Consider the following 18,822-nt stretch of genomic DNA (forward strand, 5'->3'; position numbering starts at 1 on the left):
CAACAAACAAAACCCAAAACCAAGGAAATAATAGAAATCAGAGGAGAAGTAAATGAGGTAGAAACTAAATACACAGTAGAATGTATCAATGAAACAGGGAGCCAGTTCTTTGAAAAGATCAACAAAACTGATAAACCTCTAACAAGATTCATGAAAGAGAGAGAGATGCCTCAAATAAAATCATGAATGAAAAAGAAATAACCAACACCACAGAAATACAAACAATAAGAGAATATAATGAACAACTGTATGCCAACAAATGAGACAACTTAGAACAAATGCATAAATTCCTAGAAGGATATAACCTATCAAAATTGAAGCCAGAAGAAATACAAAATTTGAACAGACCAATTACCATCAATTAGATTGAATCAGTAATCAAAAAATTCCCCCCAAATAAAAGTTCAGCGCCAGACTGCTTTACCAATTCTACCACACATCCAAAGAAGAATCAATACCTATTCTTCTCAAACTATTCCACAGAAATTCATTCTATGAGGCCAGTATCACCCTGACACCGAAACCAGATAAAGACACTAAAAAAAAAAAAACAAGTAAAGGCCATTATCTCTCATGTATATAGAAGCAAAAATCCTCAACAAGATATTAGCAAACTGAACTCGACAATATATTTGTAAAAAATGTACACTCCAGTCAAGTGCGATTTCATCCCAGGTTGCAGACGTGGGAGTCTTAAAACAATATTCTCAAAACAATCAGTGTGATACATCACATCCATAAGAGAAAGGATAAAAACCATATGATCATTTCAATAGATTAAAAGCATTAGATAAAGTACAACACCCATTCATGATAAAAACCCTCTGCAAAGTAAATCTAGAGGAAGCACACATCATAAAGGCTTTATATGAGAAACATCCAACATCATACTCAGTGGTGAAAAACTCAGTTCTCTTCTAAGTCAGAAACAAGACAAGGATGTCCACTGTCACTACTGTTATTCAACATAGTACTGGAAGTCCTAGCCATGGCAATTAGATAACATAAAGAAATAAAAGGCATCCAAATTAGTAATAAAGAAGTACAACTCTTACTATTTGTAGATGACATGATACTCTAAATAGAAAATCTAAAGACTCCACCAGAAATTTACTAGAACTGATAAATGAATTCAGGAAAGTTGCAGGATACAGAATCAATCTGTTGCATTCCTCTACACCACAATCCCATTTGTAATTGTGCCAAAACCATCAAAATATCTAGGAATAAACTAACGATGGGAAATATTTGTACTCTGAAAACTATAAAAGAGATGAAAGATACTCAAGATAACACAAAGAAATGGAAAGACATTCCACATGCTCATGGGTTGAAAGAACAAATATTGTTAAAATGCCTATACTACCTAAAGCAATAAAATCCCTATCAAAACACAAACAACATTTTTATAGAACTAGAAGAAACAGCCTGACGATTTGTACGGAACTACAAAAGACAGGGAGTATCCAAAGCAATCCTGAAAAGGAAAATTGAAACTGGAAGTATCACAATAGCAGATTTCAAGTTATATTACAAAGTGATGTAATTAAAACAGTATGGTACTAACATAAAAATGGACCTAGAAATAAACCCACAATTATAGGGCCAATTAACCTGTGACAAAGGAATACTGAATATACAGTGGGAAAAAGTCTTTTAAATGGTGTTGGGAAAACTGGACCACTTTCTTTCAGTATACACAAAAATGAACTCAAAATGGGTTAAAGACCTAAACGTGAGGCCTGAAACCATAAAAATCCTTGAAGAGAGCACAAACAGTAATTTCTCTGACATTGGCCATAGCAACATTTTTCTAGATATGTTTCCTGAGGCAAGGGAAACAAAAGCAAAAATAGGCTATTGGGACTACATCAAAATAAAAAGCTTCTGCATAGCAAAGGAAAAAACAAAACTAAAAGGCAGCCCACTGAATGGAAAAAGGTGTTTGCAAGTGACATATCCAAAAAAGGGTTAGTATCCAAAATATATAAAAATCTGATAGAACTCAACACCCAAAAAACAAACAATTCAGTTTAAAAATGGGCAGAATACATGAACAGACATTTTTCCAAGGAAGAATGGTCAACAGGCATCTCATCATCAGGGAAATGCAAATCAGAACTACAATGAAATAGCACCTCATACCTGTCAGAATGGATAAAATAAAAAAACAAAAGAAACAACAAGTGTTGGTGAGGATGTGGAGAAAAAGGAACCCTCTTACACCTTTAGTGGAAATGCAAATGGGTGTACAGTCACTGTGGAAAGCAGTATGGAGATTCCATAAAAGATTAAAAATAGAACTATCCTATGATCTAGTAATCACACTACTTAATATTTACCCCCAAAATACAAAAACAGTGATTAAAAGGGATACATGCACCCCTATGTTTACTGTGGCATTATTTGCTGTAGCCAACTATGGAAATAGCCCGTGTCCATTTATAGATGAATGGATGGTTAAGATGTGGCATATATATATACAAAGGAACACTATTCAGCCATAAAAGGAATGAAATTTTGCCATTTGCAACAACATGAATAGAGCTAGAGAGTAAACTGCAAAGCAAAGTCATTCAGTCACAGAAAAATACCATATGATCTTACTCACATGTGGAATTTAAGAAACAACACAAATGATTAAAGGAAATAAAAAGAGAGAGAGACAAACCAAGAAACAAACTTAACTATACAGAACTGTTAGTTACCAGAGGGGAGGTGGGCTGGGAGATGGGTGAAATAGGTGATGGGGATTAAAGAGTACACTTATCATAATGAAAAAATAATAGAGATGAAAAAGGAAAAAATATATATATTTATATATGTATATATATAAATATATATCTAAAACATGTTTTATATATATATTTCATATATATTTATGTTATATATAACAGTCCCTGTTATAGAATAGCAACTTATATACTTGATATATCTGAATTGTGAAGACATGTCTTTTATATGTTCATATTTTAAAAGTTACTTTTTTATGATTGCCTGCTTTTCCTTCTGCCTTTCTATATGTTCCTTTTTACTTTTTTAAAGAATATTCATCTTTTTGTGTAAAATGTAATGCAGAAATACAAAGCTGAGTAAATTAAATACCTGTATTAGAGGTGCTTGCCAGTAAGAAGATAAGGCATATAAAATTAAATAATAATAAAGAAGTAAGGCTGCAGAAACTTCAGGATTCCAAAGGCATATACCAGTTAGGTTCATCAAGCAAGGTTACATCTGTTTGCTTATTTATGTTTCACATTCGTTCATTAAAAATATTTTTTTAGGACCTACTATATTCCAAGCCTGTATACAGACACTATGAATTCAGAGCTAAACAATATAACTCTATTCTTTGCTTTTATAGATCTCAATAGATAGTAAAGAAATGGACAATTGTTAAGATTATACAACAATTACATAATTGTGATGAATGCTCTGTAGAAACCATAGAAGATGCTATGAGAACATACAGTAGGAGACCTAATTTAGTTATCTCAGGGAATGCTTTGTTGAGGAAGTGCTATTAAAACATTTAGCCCTGAAGGGGGAATAGGAATTAGCCAAATGAGGTCTGGAGTTATGGGAAGCAGGAAGGAAGAATCTGGGGCATAGATGGAACAGCATGTATGAAGATCCTAACTCTTGTATAATTTTTATTGTTTTGAAGAATGGAAGGTAGCCCCTTGTGGAAGAAACGGAGGTCATGGGAGGAGGTATATGAGGTGAAGCTGGAGAAACTTAGCCTTGAGAAATTTTAATCTCATCAGTAAAGTCACCAAAGGATTTAGGTAAATAAAAGTAGCTGTTGTGTGTCAAATGGAATAGAGTAAACGTCAGGTAGCCAGTTAAAAGGCTTTATTTTAGGAGTTCAGATTAGAGATGATACTATCTTGGGTTGTATGTGATTTTTGGCTAGAGGTAAGAATCTAGTGATTCAAGTTGAGTTTTGGAGGGAAAACAGACACTACTTGTTGATTATTCGGAGAGGAAATGTCTGCAGGATACTAAGGTTTCTAGCATGAGCAATGGTGGGTCATCATGTCCTTTAGTGAAATGAGAAACATGTTGTATGGCTTAAGATCATGAACTCAAATCTGAGACATTCTCACTTTATAAAAATCATGAAACATCCAAATGGAGATTTTAGATGGGCAGTTGAATAGACAAGCATGCAAGTATACTCCTTACCAGAGGGATCAGCACTAAACGATGAAAATGTGAGTCAGGGGCATGGGGATGGTTTTGAAGCCACTTGAGTGTTAAGATTGGGTATTATTTGGACCAGCAAAATGACATTTTTTTCTTGGACATAATTTTTACCACATGGTTTCAAAATACCTGTCATTATTCTGCATTATTTTTAGGACACTTAGATAAATATTTTCCCCTCTTGAGTAGCATTCCTCTAACACAATATTGTAAGTCAAAAAGAGAGAGGGGTGCCTGGGTGGCTCACTTGGTTAAGCGTCCGACTTTACCTAGGTCATGATCTTGCAGTTTGTGGGCTGAGTCCAGCATTGGACTCTGTGCTGACAGCTCACAGCCTGGAGCCTGCTTTGGATTCTGTGTCTCCCTCTCTTTCTGCCCCTCTGCTGCTAGCTCTCTCTCCCTCTCTCATTCTCTCACTCCCTCTCACTTTGTCTCTCTCAAAAATAACTACAACATTAAAAACATAAAAGCAAGATAATAAAATCCATTAAACTTACTTTACAATACAAATTACTGGTCTTTATCTGTTCTTGAATAGATACTTATTTTTGCTCTTTAATTTTGGTCTTGAATTCTTCTGCCTTCACTCCATACCCTCAGATAATGTATTTCCATTGAAATTTGTTGGAATATTTAATTGGTTACATGATTTCTTATGTCAGGCAGTTTTGTAAGTACCATGTTTTTCCCCACAAAGAATTGGATTCAGGGTGGAAATCTTTTCAAAATTAACCAGTTATAAGTCTCATCTACTTTGTTGCTTTAAAAAGTCCTAATTTATGTATCTAAAATAGTTCATTTCATATTTTTAAAAATCTTTCTCATCATAGCCTATTTAAAGTATGAAATATGTTAATTTACCATAATTTAAAAGCAGATTATATTCATTAAGTATCTATGTAGTCTCTACCAAAGGTTTTGCAATTGGCTTAATTAATTTTTTAATAACTTTTAAATTTTTTTAAAGAAACACTTCAGATGTCTCACAATATTATAAGATTGCTTTCAAGTTGGCATAAACTATGAGAAAAGCACAGTAAGAAAAAAGGAACTCTTTCTATACACATTTGAAAGAATTGCTAAGCAGAATAGGCAAGCAGTTGGAAAGTTTTCTAATTTATTACAAGAATGTGACCCTGATCTAAAGTGAAGCTAGATGAAGCATCTGGGTGGCTCCATCAGTTAAGCATATAACTCTTGGTTTTGGCTCAGGTCATGATCTCACAATTCATGAGTGAGCTCTGAATGGGCTCTGCACTGACAGTGCGGAGCTTGCTTGGGATTCTCGGTCTCCCTCTATCTGTGCTCCTCCCCTGCTAGTGTTCCTGCTAGCTCGCGCGCGCTCGCGCTCTCTCTCTCTCTTTCTCTCTCTCTCTCGCTCGCTCTCTCTCGCTCTTGCTTTCTCAAAATAAATAAATAAATAAACATTGAAAAAATAAAGTGAAACTAAAATTACTCATGAAATTAATTCATGATTTAGAGAGTCAGCTCATTTTGTGGCTTCAGTGATAACATACAGACCTTTACTGAATTATGATTTACTTCATGGTGATTTAAGATACTAGTAAAATTATAGTATTTTAAAAAATCTGAAGTTTCTTAAAATTTTCCCATGTTCATCCTTTTATAGATTTACTAAGCTACAGTGTGCTGAATACTGATTAATCCATGGATTGACTTTTTTTGCAGTTATATTTAGATAAACAGGACTAAATAACTTCATGTGCTTGGAATTTGCAAATATCTATTATTTCTCTATTTGTAAATTTATTTTTAAAAGAATGTCATTTTTAGAGTAATCATATTATTATTAACTTGTATCATTACCTGTGTCATTACTCAGTCTCATGCTGTGGTTTCTTTGTGCTGAAGGAATTGCCTACGACCCTCTGATGCTGAAACACCAGTGCATATGTGGCAATTCCACCACCCACCCTGAGCATGCTGGACGAATACAGAGCATCTGGTCACGGCTGCAAGAAACTGGATTGCTAAATAAATGTGAGGTAATCCTGAATTGGCTACACTCTTTTACTTACTGAAATAAATCATGTAGAGAGGCCAGCATTCATTTGGGCACTAGTAGGAAAATGTTAATACTAAGGCACAAACACCCTGATGGATGAGCCATCAATGATACTCATTGCATAGCGCTTTTGACCTGTCTCTGGGCTGGGCACACAGTGGGGACTCAGTCCATGTGATGCACTGAGCAACTGCATGATGTATGTATGATATTATTGCAGCATTTTTTGGTACACCTGATAGCATACTTGTTTCCAAGTAGATATCGTTTATTGAGTTAATTTTCTGGGAAACTTCACAATCTGTTAAGTGCTAAGTAGTTGTTATCTGTTATTATGAACTGTACATTGAACTTAGATATATCCCAAATTTGCCTTTGGAAGTGACTAGATTTAAGGATGAACTGTCCTCTTGCCAAGAAAAGTAACCTGTTTTTATTGAAGTGGCTGATATTATTACATTTTTATGGTAAAGGTTTGAGTACTTTTATTTTACTGATATTTCTTTAGATTTCATCTCTGCAGATTCCGTAAGTACCTTTTTCATTTATAAAACTGTTTCTTTAGGCTTTCAAAAGTGAAAATGATTATCAATTCAAAAAAGCTCCTGTATTCAATTTTGCAAAATCTATAATAGTCAGCAGCTATTTGATTTGGTTGCTATAATTATCCATTGTTGCCTAAGACCCAATAACATTCTATATTTGAGTATAAGACATTTTTAAAAGAAAAATATCCCCATTTTTTTTTACACTACTTTAACATTAATTCATCAAAAGTATTTTTTCCCTGTGTCTGTATTATCTTCCAAACGTGTTCTAAGTACTAGAATTATAGAATTTCGCAAGACAAATATAATCTTTGTTACTACAGACTGACAATTTAACATGTTGCTTTTTGGTTTTGCTGTCAGTCTTTGAGAATCAGTGAAGGAAATCCAGTGTGATTCTCACTAGTTTGGTAAGAAATTAAATGTATAATATTTTGACAGTAGGTATATCATGAAGAAACTGATATATTGAGAGAGACTACATTGAATTCTCTCTAATTTGATAAAATAAAAAAGTAGTCTTGCTACTACTTTGTAAGTTAATTTTTGGAAACCCAAAATGTGGTCCAGAATATTTCTATTCAAAGCCAATTTACTTTAAAGTAAACCTGTAAAATATAGGTTTTAGATAGAAATGCCAGAGCAGGTAGAATGTTTCTTAGAGTCATGTGCACTTGCCAATATTTGATGCCTGAATGACATCAGTCTGATCCTTCTTCTCTGCAAAGTAGTGAAAAGAACTGATTTTGAAAATACTAAGACATTTATTCAGTGCATTGATTTCTGAGAATATATTATTTTCTTTATTGATTTTTCCTTTTTGAAAGTGAATAATGTACCTCATAGGTTTATTTTCTTTACATCAAAACATAGGCAATGTCTGTGGGTCATTCAGCAGATTGGGATTGTGAATGAATACACCAAAGTAGTGTGTACACATTTAGTTTTCACAAGTTTTATTTTATGTTTATAATAGAATTATCAAATGTTTTTCATATTTAAAGTTATACTTTGGATTAAATGTATCCTCTTTACCTAAAACCCTAAAGTGATGGAATTTGAGCTAGATTTATTTCTCTGATTCTTTTTTGAAGAAATTCTGTTATTAATCTCTTGCCAGTAGCATCCATATTATATGGCAGAAGGCTTTCATACTTTTTGGTAAATTACAGAGTTATCCTTAAGGTTTTTATGTTTTTGATAATGCACAGTGGAGGCCAAATCACTCTGGTCTACACAATCTCATATGGAGTAAATAAAGTAAACTAGCAAGGGGACTAATCTGTGGTGAACTGGTCTTAATGGACATTTATTCATGTGAACATTCCTGTTTCACCTTTGCATTTACTATAGATGTTTTCCAGCTTGGCATTCTTTCTGTGCTTTTGCCAGCTGAGGCATTGCTGTTTGCATTTTTTCACTTTTATGTCTTTATTATATCCTGGAGTCTTACCCAGCCACTCAAAATTAGCAGTGGCTGATCCCAGACTTCAAATGCATTGTTAGATTATGGTATTCCTTAAGTCTTTTTACCTGAAGAGCACTGGTTATGAAAGGAGCAAAGTGCAGAGATAAGTGAAATGTAAAATGGCTCATACTGGTCTTAATCTGTTATCCCTTTCTGCTCAGTCTTTTTTCACTTCCTCATACATCACATTATTTTAGTCCTATATTATTTGAAAGCATAAAATTCAATTTGTACAACAGCACTGACTGATGTGATATCAGACCCAGGGTGAAATGGTAGAAGTACAGTGGGGCTAATGAGAATGAGTGAGACTAGCCCTAGCCCATCAGCTAAATAAATGTCTCTCTGGTAAACAATCACACAATTACAAATAATGCACTTGAAAGCCCAGATCAGCAGATTTGGTCTTAATGAAGACCAAGCACAAAAAAATGATCCATAACTTCGTAATAATATAAACAGAACACTCTTTTTGCTAACATAATTTGAAAACAGTTCACTAATTGCTTAAGTGATGAAACTGTTGCCCATATGTATTTATTTGCTCCTGTATTATCAGGTATCTCTGACTTTATGCTAATGTAATCATAAAATGGAATTTCTAAAACCATTAAAAATAATGTAAGGCACCTAGAGGTTGATGTTTATTTGTATGTAAATGATTTTTGGAATATTCAAAATGTAATTAATTTTTTTAAATTTTTTAATGTTTTATTTATTTTTGAGAGAGAGAGACAGAGAGACAGAGACAGCATGATCAGGGGAAGGTCAGAGAGAGAGAGAGACACAGAATCCGAAGCAGGCTCCAGGCTCTGAGCTAGCAGTCAGCACAGAGCCCTACGCAGGGCTCAAACACACGAACCGTGAGGTTATGACCTGAGCTGAAGTCGGATGCTTAACCGACTGAGCCACCCAGGTGCCCAAATTAAAAATTCTTTTAATGTTTATTTTTGAGGGAGAGACATACACAGAGTATGAGTGGTGGAGGGGCAGAGAGAGAGAGGGAGATAGAATCCGAAATAGGCTCCAGGCTCCAAGCAGTTAGTACAGAGACTGATGTGGGACTTGAACCCATTAACCGTGAGTTGTGACCTCAGGTGAAGTCGGACACTTAAGTGACTTAGCCACCTCAGCACCCCAAAATGTAACTTTAAAAATGATTATTAACCAAACAAATATTATCCTTTTCTAGAGACTTTAGGTTCTAAGATAAAACATACTAACAAAAGGGATAAAACAGAAACAAAAGAAACATGACTAATTTTTTCTTCCTGATCATTTCTACTGGAAGAATACAGGAGAAAATAAAAAAGGAACATAAAGAGGTTATTTCAAACCAGGTTAGCCCACTCAGAAATAGTAGAATCTATTTCATTAAGCACTACTCTTCCTAGCAACTGCAACTAAAATAAGTGATACGTGTTCATTGTGGATTTTCTTCTAGTCTTTGATTTGACAGGTTGCATCTAATGTACACATTTATTAATATATTATTAAACCATTTTGCAAGGATGCTAATCTTTCTGTCAAGCGAATTTTATTTGAAAATTTCCATGATATGGAAGAGGAAACCACAGAAACATAAAACAAATCTTTTAGCATTTCACTAAAATTCAATACAATCAGTTGCTGAAAAACCAGGAGGAAAGTATATGATAAGTGGCAAGTGGTCAAGTATATGGTAAGTCCATTAAGGGTTAAAGAGACAAGAATTTTCCTATATAGGCTAACAGGTTTTTTGGTTAGTGTTTATGAACGTTCTGAAGAGATCAAGGCCAATGACAGTATCTTCCAATTGAACTTGACTTATTCACTCCAAGAGAAAACAGGTTTCAGCTTGGGTGTGAATAAATGTTTACCATGATTGCCCAAGGACTTAAGGAGAATGAGACCTTTCTTTGTAAATTTGTCTAGATAGAACTATTAGGAAATTAAAGTCCAGTTCTGTTTGTTACTTGATTATGTTTAGAGCTTGCATTCCTGAGAGGGTAAAATCTGTGAGTCTAGGACACCAGGGATGTGAATTCCAGCCATGGTGTCTAGGTTATCACTCTCTACTAAATAGTATAGACAAATTCCTGTCTGGGTGTGAGCAATAAGAACTCAACTCAACTGTCTCAAAAGAGAGAGGATTTATTAGATTTTACAAAAAAGGATATGATTAAATAAGAATATAACACATAGAAGCTGGGTCAATTTGTTTTTCCCCAATATCCAGAGAGCAATTTGACATCTTTGAACACTATTTTCCTGCCAGGTTTGTGTAGCTACTTATGGCTACTGATTAGCCAGTGATTTCAGAGAAGGAATCACCAGATTTCTGGGGACATATAGCTGGTCAGCAAGCTGATGGCCGGATAAGTGGTATTCATTTATTGATTAGAGTGGTGATCAAATGTTAGCATACATCAGAATCTTCAGGAATACTAAAATACAGATTGTGGGGCTCCAACCTCAGAGTTTCAGATTCAACAGTAGTGGAGTCCTGTTGGAATGAGGTCTAAGAATTTGTGTTGCTAACATGTGCCTGGGTAATCCTGATACTGCTGATCTGGCCACCACACTTTAAGAATGGTGTGCATCTTTAAGATGTACACTTTAAGAACAGGATTCATCTATTCAACAGTGTGTCAAAATTTTGAGTCTTCCAGGTTCCTGTATTAGAATCTGGAGAAGATGCATACCCTGTCTTCCAATTTTAGTATATGTGCTGCCGAAGCGAGCACAATGCATACCCTGTCTTCAAGGAGATTACCATCTGGTGGGATTAGCAGATGTTAATCAAATGGTCACAGGAAAAAAAATGTGTAATTACAAAACCCTAAGAGATTTTGAGTTACTAGGTATGTTGCAGTGATCTTATAGACTCTTACTAATTTAGCTTGGAGAAGAAAAATAAAATGAGAAAGAATGTGGTTCAGTGCCACCTCCTCAGAAGGGCCATCTGAACAGGAGATACAAGTAGAAATGTTATACATCAGAGTGCAAAGGAGGAACTATCCCGACCTAATTTTGAAGAGCTTGCCCTCTTTCTGTCTTTGTTCATGTCTGTTTTTGGCTTTCTGTTTCACTGGGAAAAAAGGTAAGGAGTCTTCATTCCACTGGCATTCAAAGAAAGGTCAGCTTTCCTCAACTGACAGAATAGTCAATTTTGCAGTTAAACAATGATACGATAGAAAGGATGGCGATTTATAAACATTCCAAGGCCGCCTCTGTTTCAAAATAATAGACTGATCCACAAATCAGAATTATGTATTGTGTCAGTTTATTTAGCAGTGTACAGAATTAATCAAAATGGATTCCTTTAAAGGTTATTGTTCAACATTAGATTTGACCTTACTCCTGCCATTAATTATCTGTATACTTTTGTCAAATCATTTAACATTACTGACCTTTGGTTTTCCCGTATGTAAGATGAGGCTGTTAGGCACAATATTTGCTAAGATCTTTTCCAGCTCTGATATCATATGAAACTAGAAGTCTAAGGAGTTCATTTGGAACATAACACTTTCTTTGGTTAAGAGTAGACAAAAATTTTTATAGGTTTTTAGTAAACATACTGCTTTTTGACTTGTAAGCTGTAGTGTAAATTGGTTGTGCTTACTAGTCCTGATTAGCAGCCAGAGAAAACATTAGTCTTCATTATATTAGATTACAGTGGATACATGGGTCAACTTCTTTTGGGATGACGTGGCACTGTTTTTTAAAAAATTGAGGTGGTTAGTAGTTCCTTCATGCCAGTACTATTTAATTTTTTCCCCAACTGAATCATTCATACTTAGCTTACTGATTCTTTTGAGAGCGAAAAGCAAACTCAGTGGCTTTCTTGTCACCTTAAGAAATGAATCTGGAGGGGTCATTTGGTGCCCTCTTCAGGAACAAGTCCTTTGATTATGTAGCCAGGTTTCTAAAGTGTGTGTGCCCTAAAGAAAAGAATGTGCTTTTCTGTGCTTAAAAAATTGCAGAGATTGACCCATCATCTGTTAGAAATGCACTTGCAGTTGTTTTTCCAGAAGTGTTCATGACTCCCAGCCCCACCAAAGCCACCCACAGACATTTGCTTGCTCTCACATTTGTTTTGAGAATAATAACATTATATTATGCTTTTGTTGGATTACATATTATGTGGAATTTGCATTGGCTCTTTGTGACTAATATTGAATAACTTTGTTTTGCTTAATTCATAAGTAAAAACCATAAGCAACATACTGTGCCGAAATGTTTAACTCTTTTATTCAAGTGCCAGCAGTAAGTAATTACAGAACAATTCGGGGACCCAAAACCAAGCTACTGTTGCCCCTTCTGGGACTTCCTCAGCAGTTCCAATGAGAAAAGTAGAGAGCAGATTTGATGTAAAATCTTAAGATGTCAAGGAGCTCAGGGCTAGGGTGCCACACCTTCCTGTGCATTATAGGTAATTTTAAAAGACCTTTTGCAATCTAAAAAAGAAATACAATAGTCTTTGAGAAATACTTTCGGAAAGTGCAGGTTTTCTGACAATACTACTACAAAGCACTGAATACTGCAATTTAATTCAATTAAACATTTGTTTTATAGAGTAATCTAACTAGATGGCAGCACATAACAGCTAACTGTTTAGTTTGCAAAAAGAGAATTATGTGTGTGTTTGTGTCTTAGAATCTAACCACAGAACAGTAAGAAACTCAAACAGGGAGTCTTGTGAATTGTCTCTAAAGGATAGGACAGCCTTGAGAAAGTGATACAAATGATCTAGATGTGATGAGTACACCAGGGTCTATTTTGTAATTATTCGGAGAGGTATTTGTGTATCACAGCAGAGTGGACCTAACCAGATGAAGACATTAAAATTACTTGGTGCAGCCTATAATCAAAGTAAAGAGGATTTGGAATTTTTTGTTTTGATTTTTTTTTTCTATAAAAAAGGAAGAATTAATGTGCAAAACAGCCAACAAAAGGAAATAAAACCGACTGCATTTGGAAAGTGATACAGGGTTTTTTTTTAAAGAGCACCATTAAAGCTTATTTTTTTAAAAATGTTTGTTTTGTTTAGAGAACATGAGCAGGGGAGGGCTAGAGAGAGAAGGAGAGAGAGAATCCCAAGAGGGTTCCACACTGTCAGCACAGAGCCCTATGTGAGGCTTCATCTCACAATGTGTGAGATCATGACCTGAGCCAAATCATAAGTCAAATGCTTAACCTGTTGAGCCACCCAGGCACCCCTAAAGCCTATTAAAAAAATGAATAGTTATATTTTTTTAACCAACTGAACATTATAGTGCTAATGCAATGCAAAATATTTATTGTGACAAAATTTGTTTCATATACTATTACTGTTTAAAAAATTGACGCTTTAGCCTAAACCATCAAAATGTTCATTTACACTTATTTACAAAATAATTATAATGTAGGAAATTCCATTACAAAAAATTATATGGAAGTTGAGCAATTACACTAAAGGGTAACATCTTTTCTTACTTTTTGATGACCATATTTTGAAATGAGTGGAAATAAAACTTTAAGAAATATATGGTACATATATTTTTTACTGCTCAGACCTTTATTATTGAATAGGATTTGCTGTTCTCTGAAATGCATTTGCAGTTACTTTATGCACCCTGAAATGTTTTTATGTAGATTGTAATGACCAAATCAAATGGTTTTGCAAGCAAGTAGATGTACTTGTTTTGAAGAACAGCTACATCTTTCTTACTTCCCAACGTTTGCTGTGACAGCCATTTATTGTAACTACTGTACAGTTTGAAATATGCATCACTACTGTGTCAGTATCTTGAATTCACATACAAACAGAAAGAATGGACAGCTCCCTCTAACTTGTAGTTCTCAACTGAGGAAGCCCATTCAAATCCATGGGGTGGTTCTAAGTATCTACATGCCCAGACCATCTATCCATCCCCAAGGTTAATCAGACATTCTGGAGGTAAGAGCCAGGCAGTAATACCTTTTAAGCTTCCCTAGCTGATTCCAAGGTGCAGACTGTGTTAAAATCATTGTACCAAAAGCTTAACTTAAGCTTAATGAGGTTAGAGACAAAAAGGTGAATGGAGTCAAATATGTGAACGTGGGAGTGTAACAGAAGTGAGCATTTTACGTAAGAAACAAAGGTAGCATTAACTCAGAAGTTCCATACAGAGTTTTAAAACAGGGAACAGTATTCATTATTTTGAAGTTATCACAAGGTAGGAATAGGAATTCTAGAAAATACACTTATTTTTCAATTATGATTAAACATTAAGAAATTGTCTTCAAAATATAGCTAATACCCTTTTGAAAACCCTCACAGTGAGATTTTCTCTCTTGCCTCAACCATAGTAATTTATTACTTATATTGGCTTCCCTCCAGCAATTCTATCAACTAAAATAAAGAGTATTTTGTTGAGTTTTTATTGTGTATAAGATCATTTCACATAGAATCTTACCATTTTAGGGCAAAAGAGGGACGTAGAAGTAATTTGGTCAAACTTCCTAATGTTTCTAAGTGGGGAAACTAGGATCCTGAAGTGTGCCTGATAGCTGGCTAGGAGCATGTTAAAGATAGGTGAGAGTCAGAACCTAGAACTCAGGGCTTCTGACCTCTAATTTATTTTCTTTCCATGTGACCAACAGAAAGACTCAGAAACCTGTTGGGCTGCCTGTCTGCTTAATTGCCTCCTTTCTTCTTTCACTCCTCTTTCTTTGTAAGAAGAACTCTGATAGAAATAGGTTATTACTGTGAGGGATATATGGAAAGAAAGAATGCAGCTTGAGAAAGGGGATTGAAATATCCATTATGTAAAATCAAAGAAACAATTGATTGTAGCATTTGAAAACTCCATAGGTACACTTGGGCAGGAGAATGAGTCCAGAATCTTAAATTTGTTTGAGGGAAGTGTATAAAGAAAAATGAATGGCCTGTGAACTGATCCACTAAATATTAAGTATGGAATCTGCAACAGAAGGTAACTTTGACACTCCTAAGTCATTTATGATTTCTTAACTTTTGAAGTTGCCAACCCTGTAAATTTTTGTAGGAAAAAAATGCATCCCTATATTTAGGGACACTGGGTGAAATATTTTCAAAAAATGAAATATTTCAGTGGAAATTGTTGCCTAATATGTCACCACTTTGAAAATGATTAAAGAAAATAGGGTCTCCCCCAGGAGAGGCAGGTACTTTGACTTGTCAAATTTAAGTTGGACATTTTCTCTTAGTTTGGAACTGCCACAAAATGAGCCCTTTCATGTCCTCAATAATACCAAACCAATGCAATCCATCTGTTCTGCTAAATTATTTCTAGTTCCCTAACCAAAGGCACTGCTTTTTCATGCATTTTATCATGATTTTATGCCCTTTATTATATTTTACAAAAGGTTCTGATTCCTCCAGGGCCAATGAGAACTGATTAGGACACTGGCCTCAATCCAGGCTTTGAACACAGAAGGGGAAGGAATAGAACTGTTTCCTTTTTGCCCAGCTCCTTGGCAGAAAAAAATATGAATCTATACCGTGTGTGTGCTCTGTGTGTGGGTGGGTGTGGGTAGGCTGCATTTTATCCTGTCACAGTATGACTTTGTAGATCATGTTCAGAACATTCCTTCTATAATCAGGTTGCATTAACAGGCTTTATTTCAGAAAGACTATTTCTTTAGGAAAGAACCATGGTGTGTTGAGAGACTCAATGATATGGTCATTTAAAAAAAAATTAAATATTTATTTTTGAGAGAGAGATAGGGGGAGAGGCAGAGAGAGAGGGAGACACAGAACCTGAAGCAGGCTCCAAGCTCTGAGCTGTCAACACAGAGCCTGACACAGGTCTAGAACCCACAAACCATGAGATCATGACCTGAGCGAAAGTCAGAAGCTTAACCAACTGAGCCAACCAGGCACCCCTGATACAGTCATTTTAAATAACTTTAGTCAAACTTCAAACTTGAACGTAGACTATTTGGGGCTCTAAACTAAATATGGTCCTATATCTCAGATGCTTAGCACTGAAAGTAGGCACTCAGTACACATTAGTTTTTTTTTTCCTACTCTCAGGGAAGAACCGCTTGAATGCAGGTCACAGACACTTATTGGGACGAGCACTGGGTGTTATACGTAGGGGGTGAATCGCTGGACTCTTGAAATCATTATTGAACTCTATGCTAACTAAGTTGGATGTAAAATTTTTAAAAAAATTTTGAAAAGAATGCAGGTCACAGAGAATGAAAATATAATAATAATGAATACATCCTACCTCACAGGGCTTCTTAAGAGGATGAAATAAGAGCTACAGGCTTTCTTTCCTAAGCCTGTATTGGCAAGGTATTTAAGACCTATATTTGGATTTTAGTTAAGAAAGACCCAGATGAATGCCTTCCTTAATATGCATTGAGTGTCCCAATACACTGAGAATTCTCAAAAATCCTTTTGGCCAGAATTATAGATGGCTTCAAATAGACATCCTGCATACAAAGTATCTCTGAGAACGGAAATCAGTATCTCCCTAAATTACAATTATCAGAGCACTTTATCCTATTTCATGACTCATTATGTTGTTGAACTTTGACTCAAGAGAGCGTCATGAGAGAGAAATTAAGGAATAAAGGCTACACAGGAAGTAGAAAATATGGAAAGGGCTTAAAAGAAAATATCTATATTTAAGCATAAACACATAATAAATTACTGATGATAATACCAGAAATGAGAATTGTTGGAAGCTTCAATTTGAGAGGAAAGTTAAATATGACAAATTTAAGACACCTGATGAAAGTGAGGCAAAATGGAACTACTCGAGATTCTATGTATTAAAAAAAGAAGGAATTTCAAAAATTTTAGCTTAGTCATCCACCAAGTTCCCACAGCAGTGCCACTGTGAGATATAAATCCCAAAACATGCTTTCTCCAGATTGCCTCTCCAGGTAGAAACATTTTTCAGAATGAGTTGGTTTTTACTACTCCCTTTCTGTAGAAACATGTACATCATGTTTGTAGATCTTGTTGTCCAGCATCCATAGAAGTAGAAGGTGATTATCAAGAATAAGTATTTCCTTATATTTATGTAATTATTTTTTAAGAAATATATTCTATAATAATTAAAAGAACCAGTATAAAATACTTTTTTGAAGTCATAAGGGAGCAGAGAGAGGGGGCAGGAAAGAAATCAAAGTGAAAACTTAGGAACCTCGTTACATTTGAATAGTAAGAGGTAGGACAAGAGTATAAACTAGAGCAGAATACTTTGAGTAAGTCAGTGTTAAATAGACTGCACCAGATGCCCTATCCTTACTGTTAGTTAACAGATATTACACAAGAGGGTGACTGAGATTCAGCAGGTGTCCTCCTATGATTTATCAGCACTTGGGCTACCGTCAATAATTAAATCTTGTTAACAGATTATTTTTGAAATGTGTGATTGAGCATTCTGCATGAGTGTGAGTGGGATTGTGGGAGAATGAAAAAGGAGTTGGGACAAGCATGAAGTGTATGGTATGAAAATATATGTGACTAGTTTATGAAAACTTAAAGATGTGTTTATTATTAATAGTATTTAATGTTATGCCAGAGGCAAAAATTTAATTCAGAGTTGAAAAACTAACTTTATAGAAAAAGAGGAAGGGAAAAATATCAATGATATTTTTTGACAGTAGTCAAAATCTGGGTTTGATTGTTAGCTATAGAATTGAAATTGTTTAAGATACAGATGTTTCATTATATCAGCATGTGAAATGTTAGTGGCTGTGGATTTCATAAACTCTTAGAAATGAGAGCTGGAAGCCCTGTCATTTCACATTGTTCATTATTCTGCCAGACTAAGACTGGTTGCCACAGTCTGGTTTCCAGTGCTGTGCTCATTCCAATTTTAGATGACTCAGACCATGGAGTTACCACTGTTTATCTTGGGGGATTTTCCACCAGCTGAAATCTCAAAGTTAAAATGTTAACCTTTAATATTTCTTTGAACTTTCTCTTGCTTATTTTATCTCATTATTTGCCATTCTCCTTCTTTGGTTGTTCTGGTCTTTCGTAAATGCTTCTAAATTTAATGTTTACTAGCAAACCACCCAGGGCAGTAACATGTTTGTTTATTGATGAGAGCAATGGCTGACCAGATGGCCATCATTAAATTTTCCTTTGTCTTCAGCATTACCTAACCTGGTTTAATTTCACCATTCAACACCTATCTTGAAGTAATTTCTCTAAAGCATTTAAAAATTTTTTCTAGGAATGTAAATTGGATGTCAAAAACAGGGAGCCTCAATGCTATGACAAAGAAAATTCTATAAGCATTTGTTTATTTATTTGGCACATAATAAGTGCAGTGTCAGGAAGTTTCTGTTTTACATCATCCCTGTTACCTTGTTCTTACCCCTCGGGTCCGCCACCATTCCTCTCTCACTGTGACATGATGATTTATTTTCTGTGACAAGCAGAGCCCTGCCCTCTACCAGTAAACCCCTAGGAAGTGTCAGTATATTTGAGATTTTCCCAGCCTGCTCCCTTAAACATCAACAACAACCGCCTCTCCTTGAATTAGGGAGGTTGAGTATGGAATTTTCCTTGTCCTCAGAGAGGTGTTATTGTCTCCCAATGTTTCCATATCAACTGG

The 18,822-nt window shown here is 35.1% G+C and overlaps 1 protein-coding gene across 1 annotated transcript in view; it reads left to right on the forward strand.

Annotated features, from left to right (window-relative positions):
• The window catches only part of HDAC9 (histone deacetylase 9), a 718,836-nt gene that overhangs the window by 447,325 nt on the left and 252,689 nt on the right, over window positions 1-18,822 (forward strand). The window contains exon 14 of the mRNA XM_039220715.1: window positions 6,082-6,215. Coding sequence (XP_039076646.1) covers window positions 6,082-6,215 — 134 coding nt within the window. The remainder of the gene's footprint in view (window positions 1-6,081; window positions 6,216-18,822) is intronic.

The sequence above is a fragment of the Hyaena hyaena genome, unplaced genomic scaffold (genome assembly GCF_003009895.1).
Source record: "Hyaena hyaena isolate Hyena2069 unplaced genomic scaffold, ASM300989v1 scaffold_904, whole genome shotgun sequence".
In the NCBI taxonomy this organism is placed as follows: domain Eukaryota; kingdom Metazoa; phylum Chordata; class Mammalia; order Carnivora; family Hyaenidae; genus Hyaena; species Hyaena hyaena.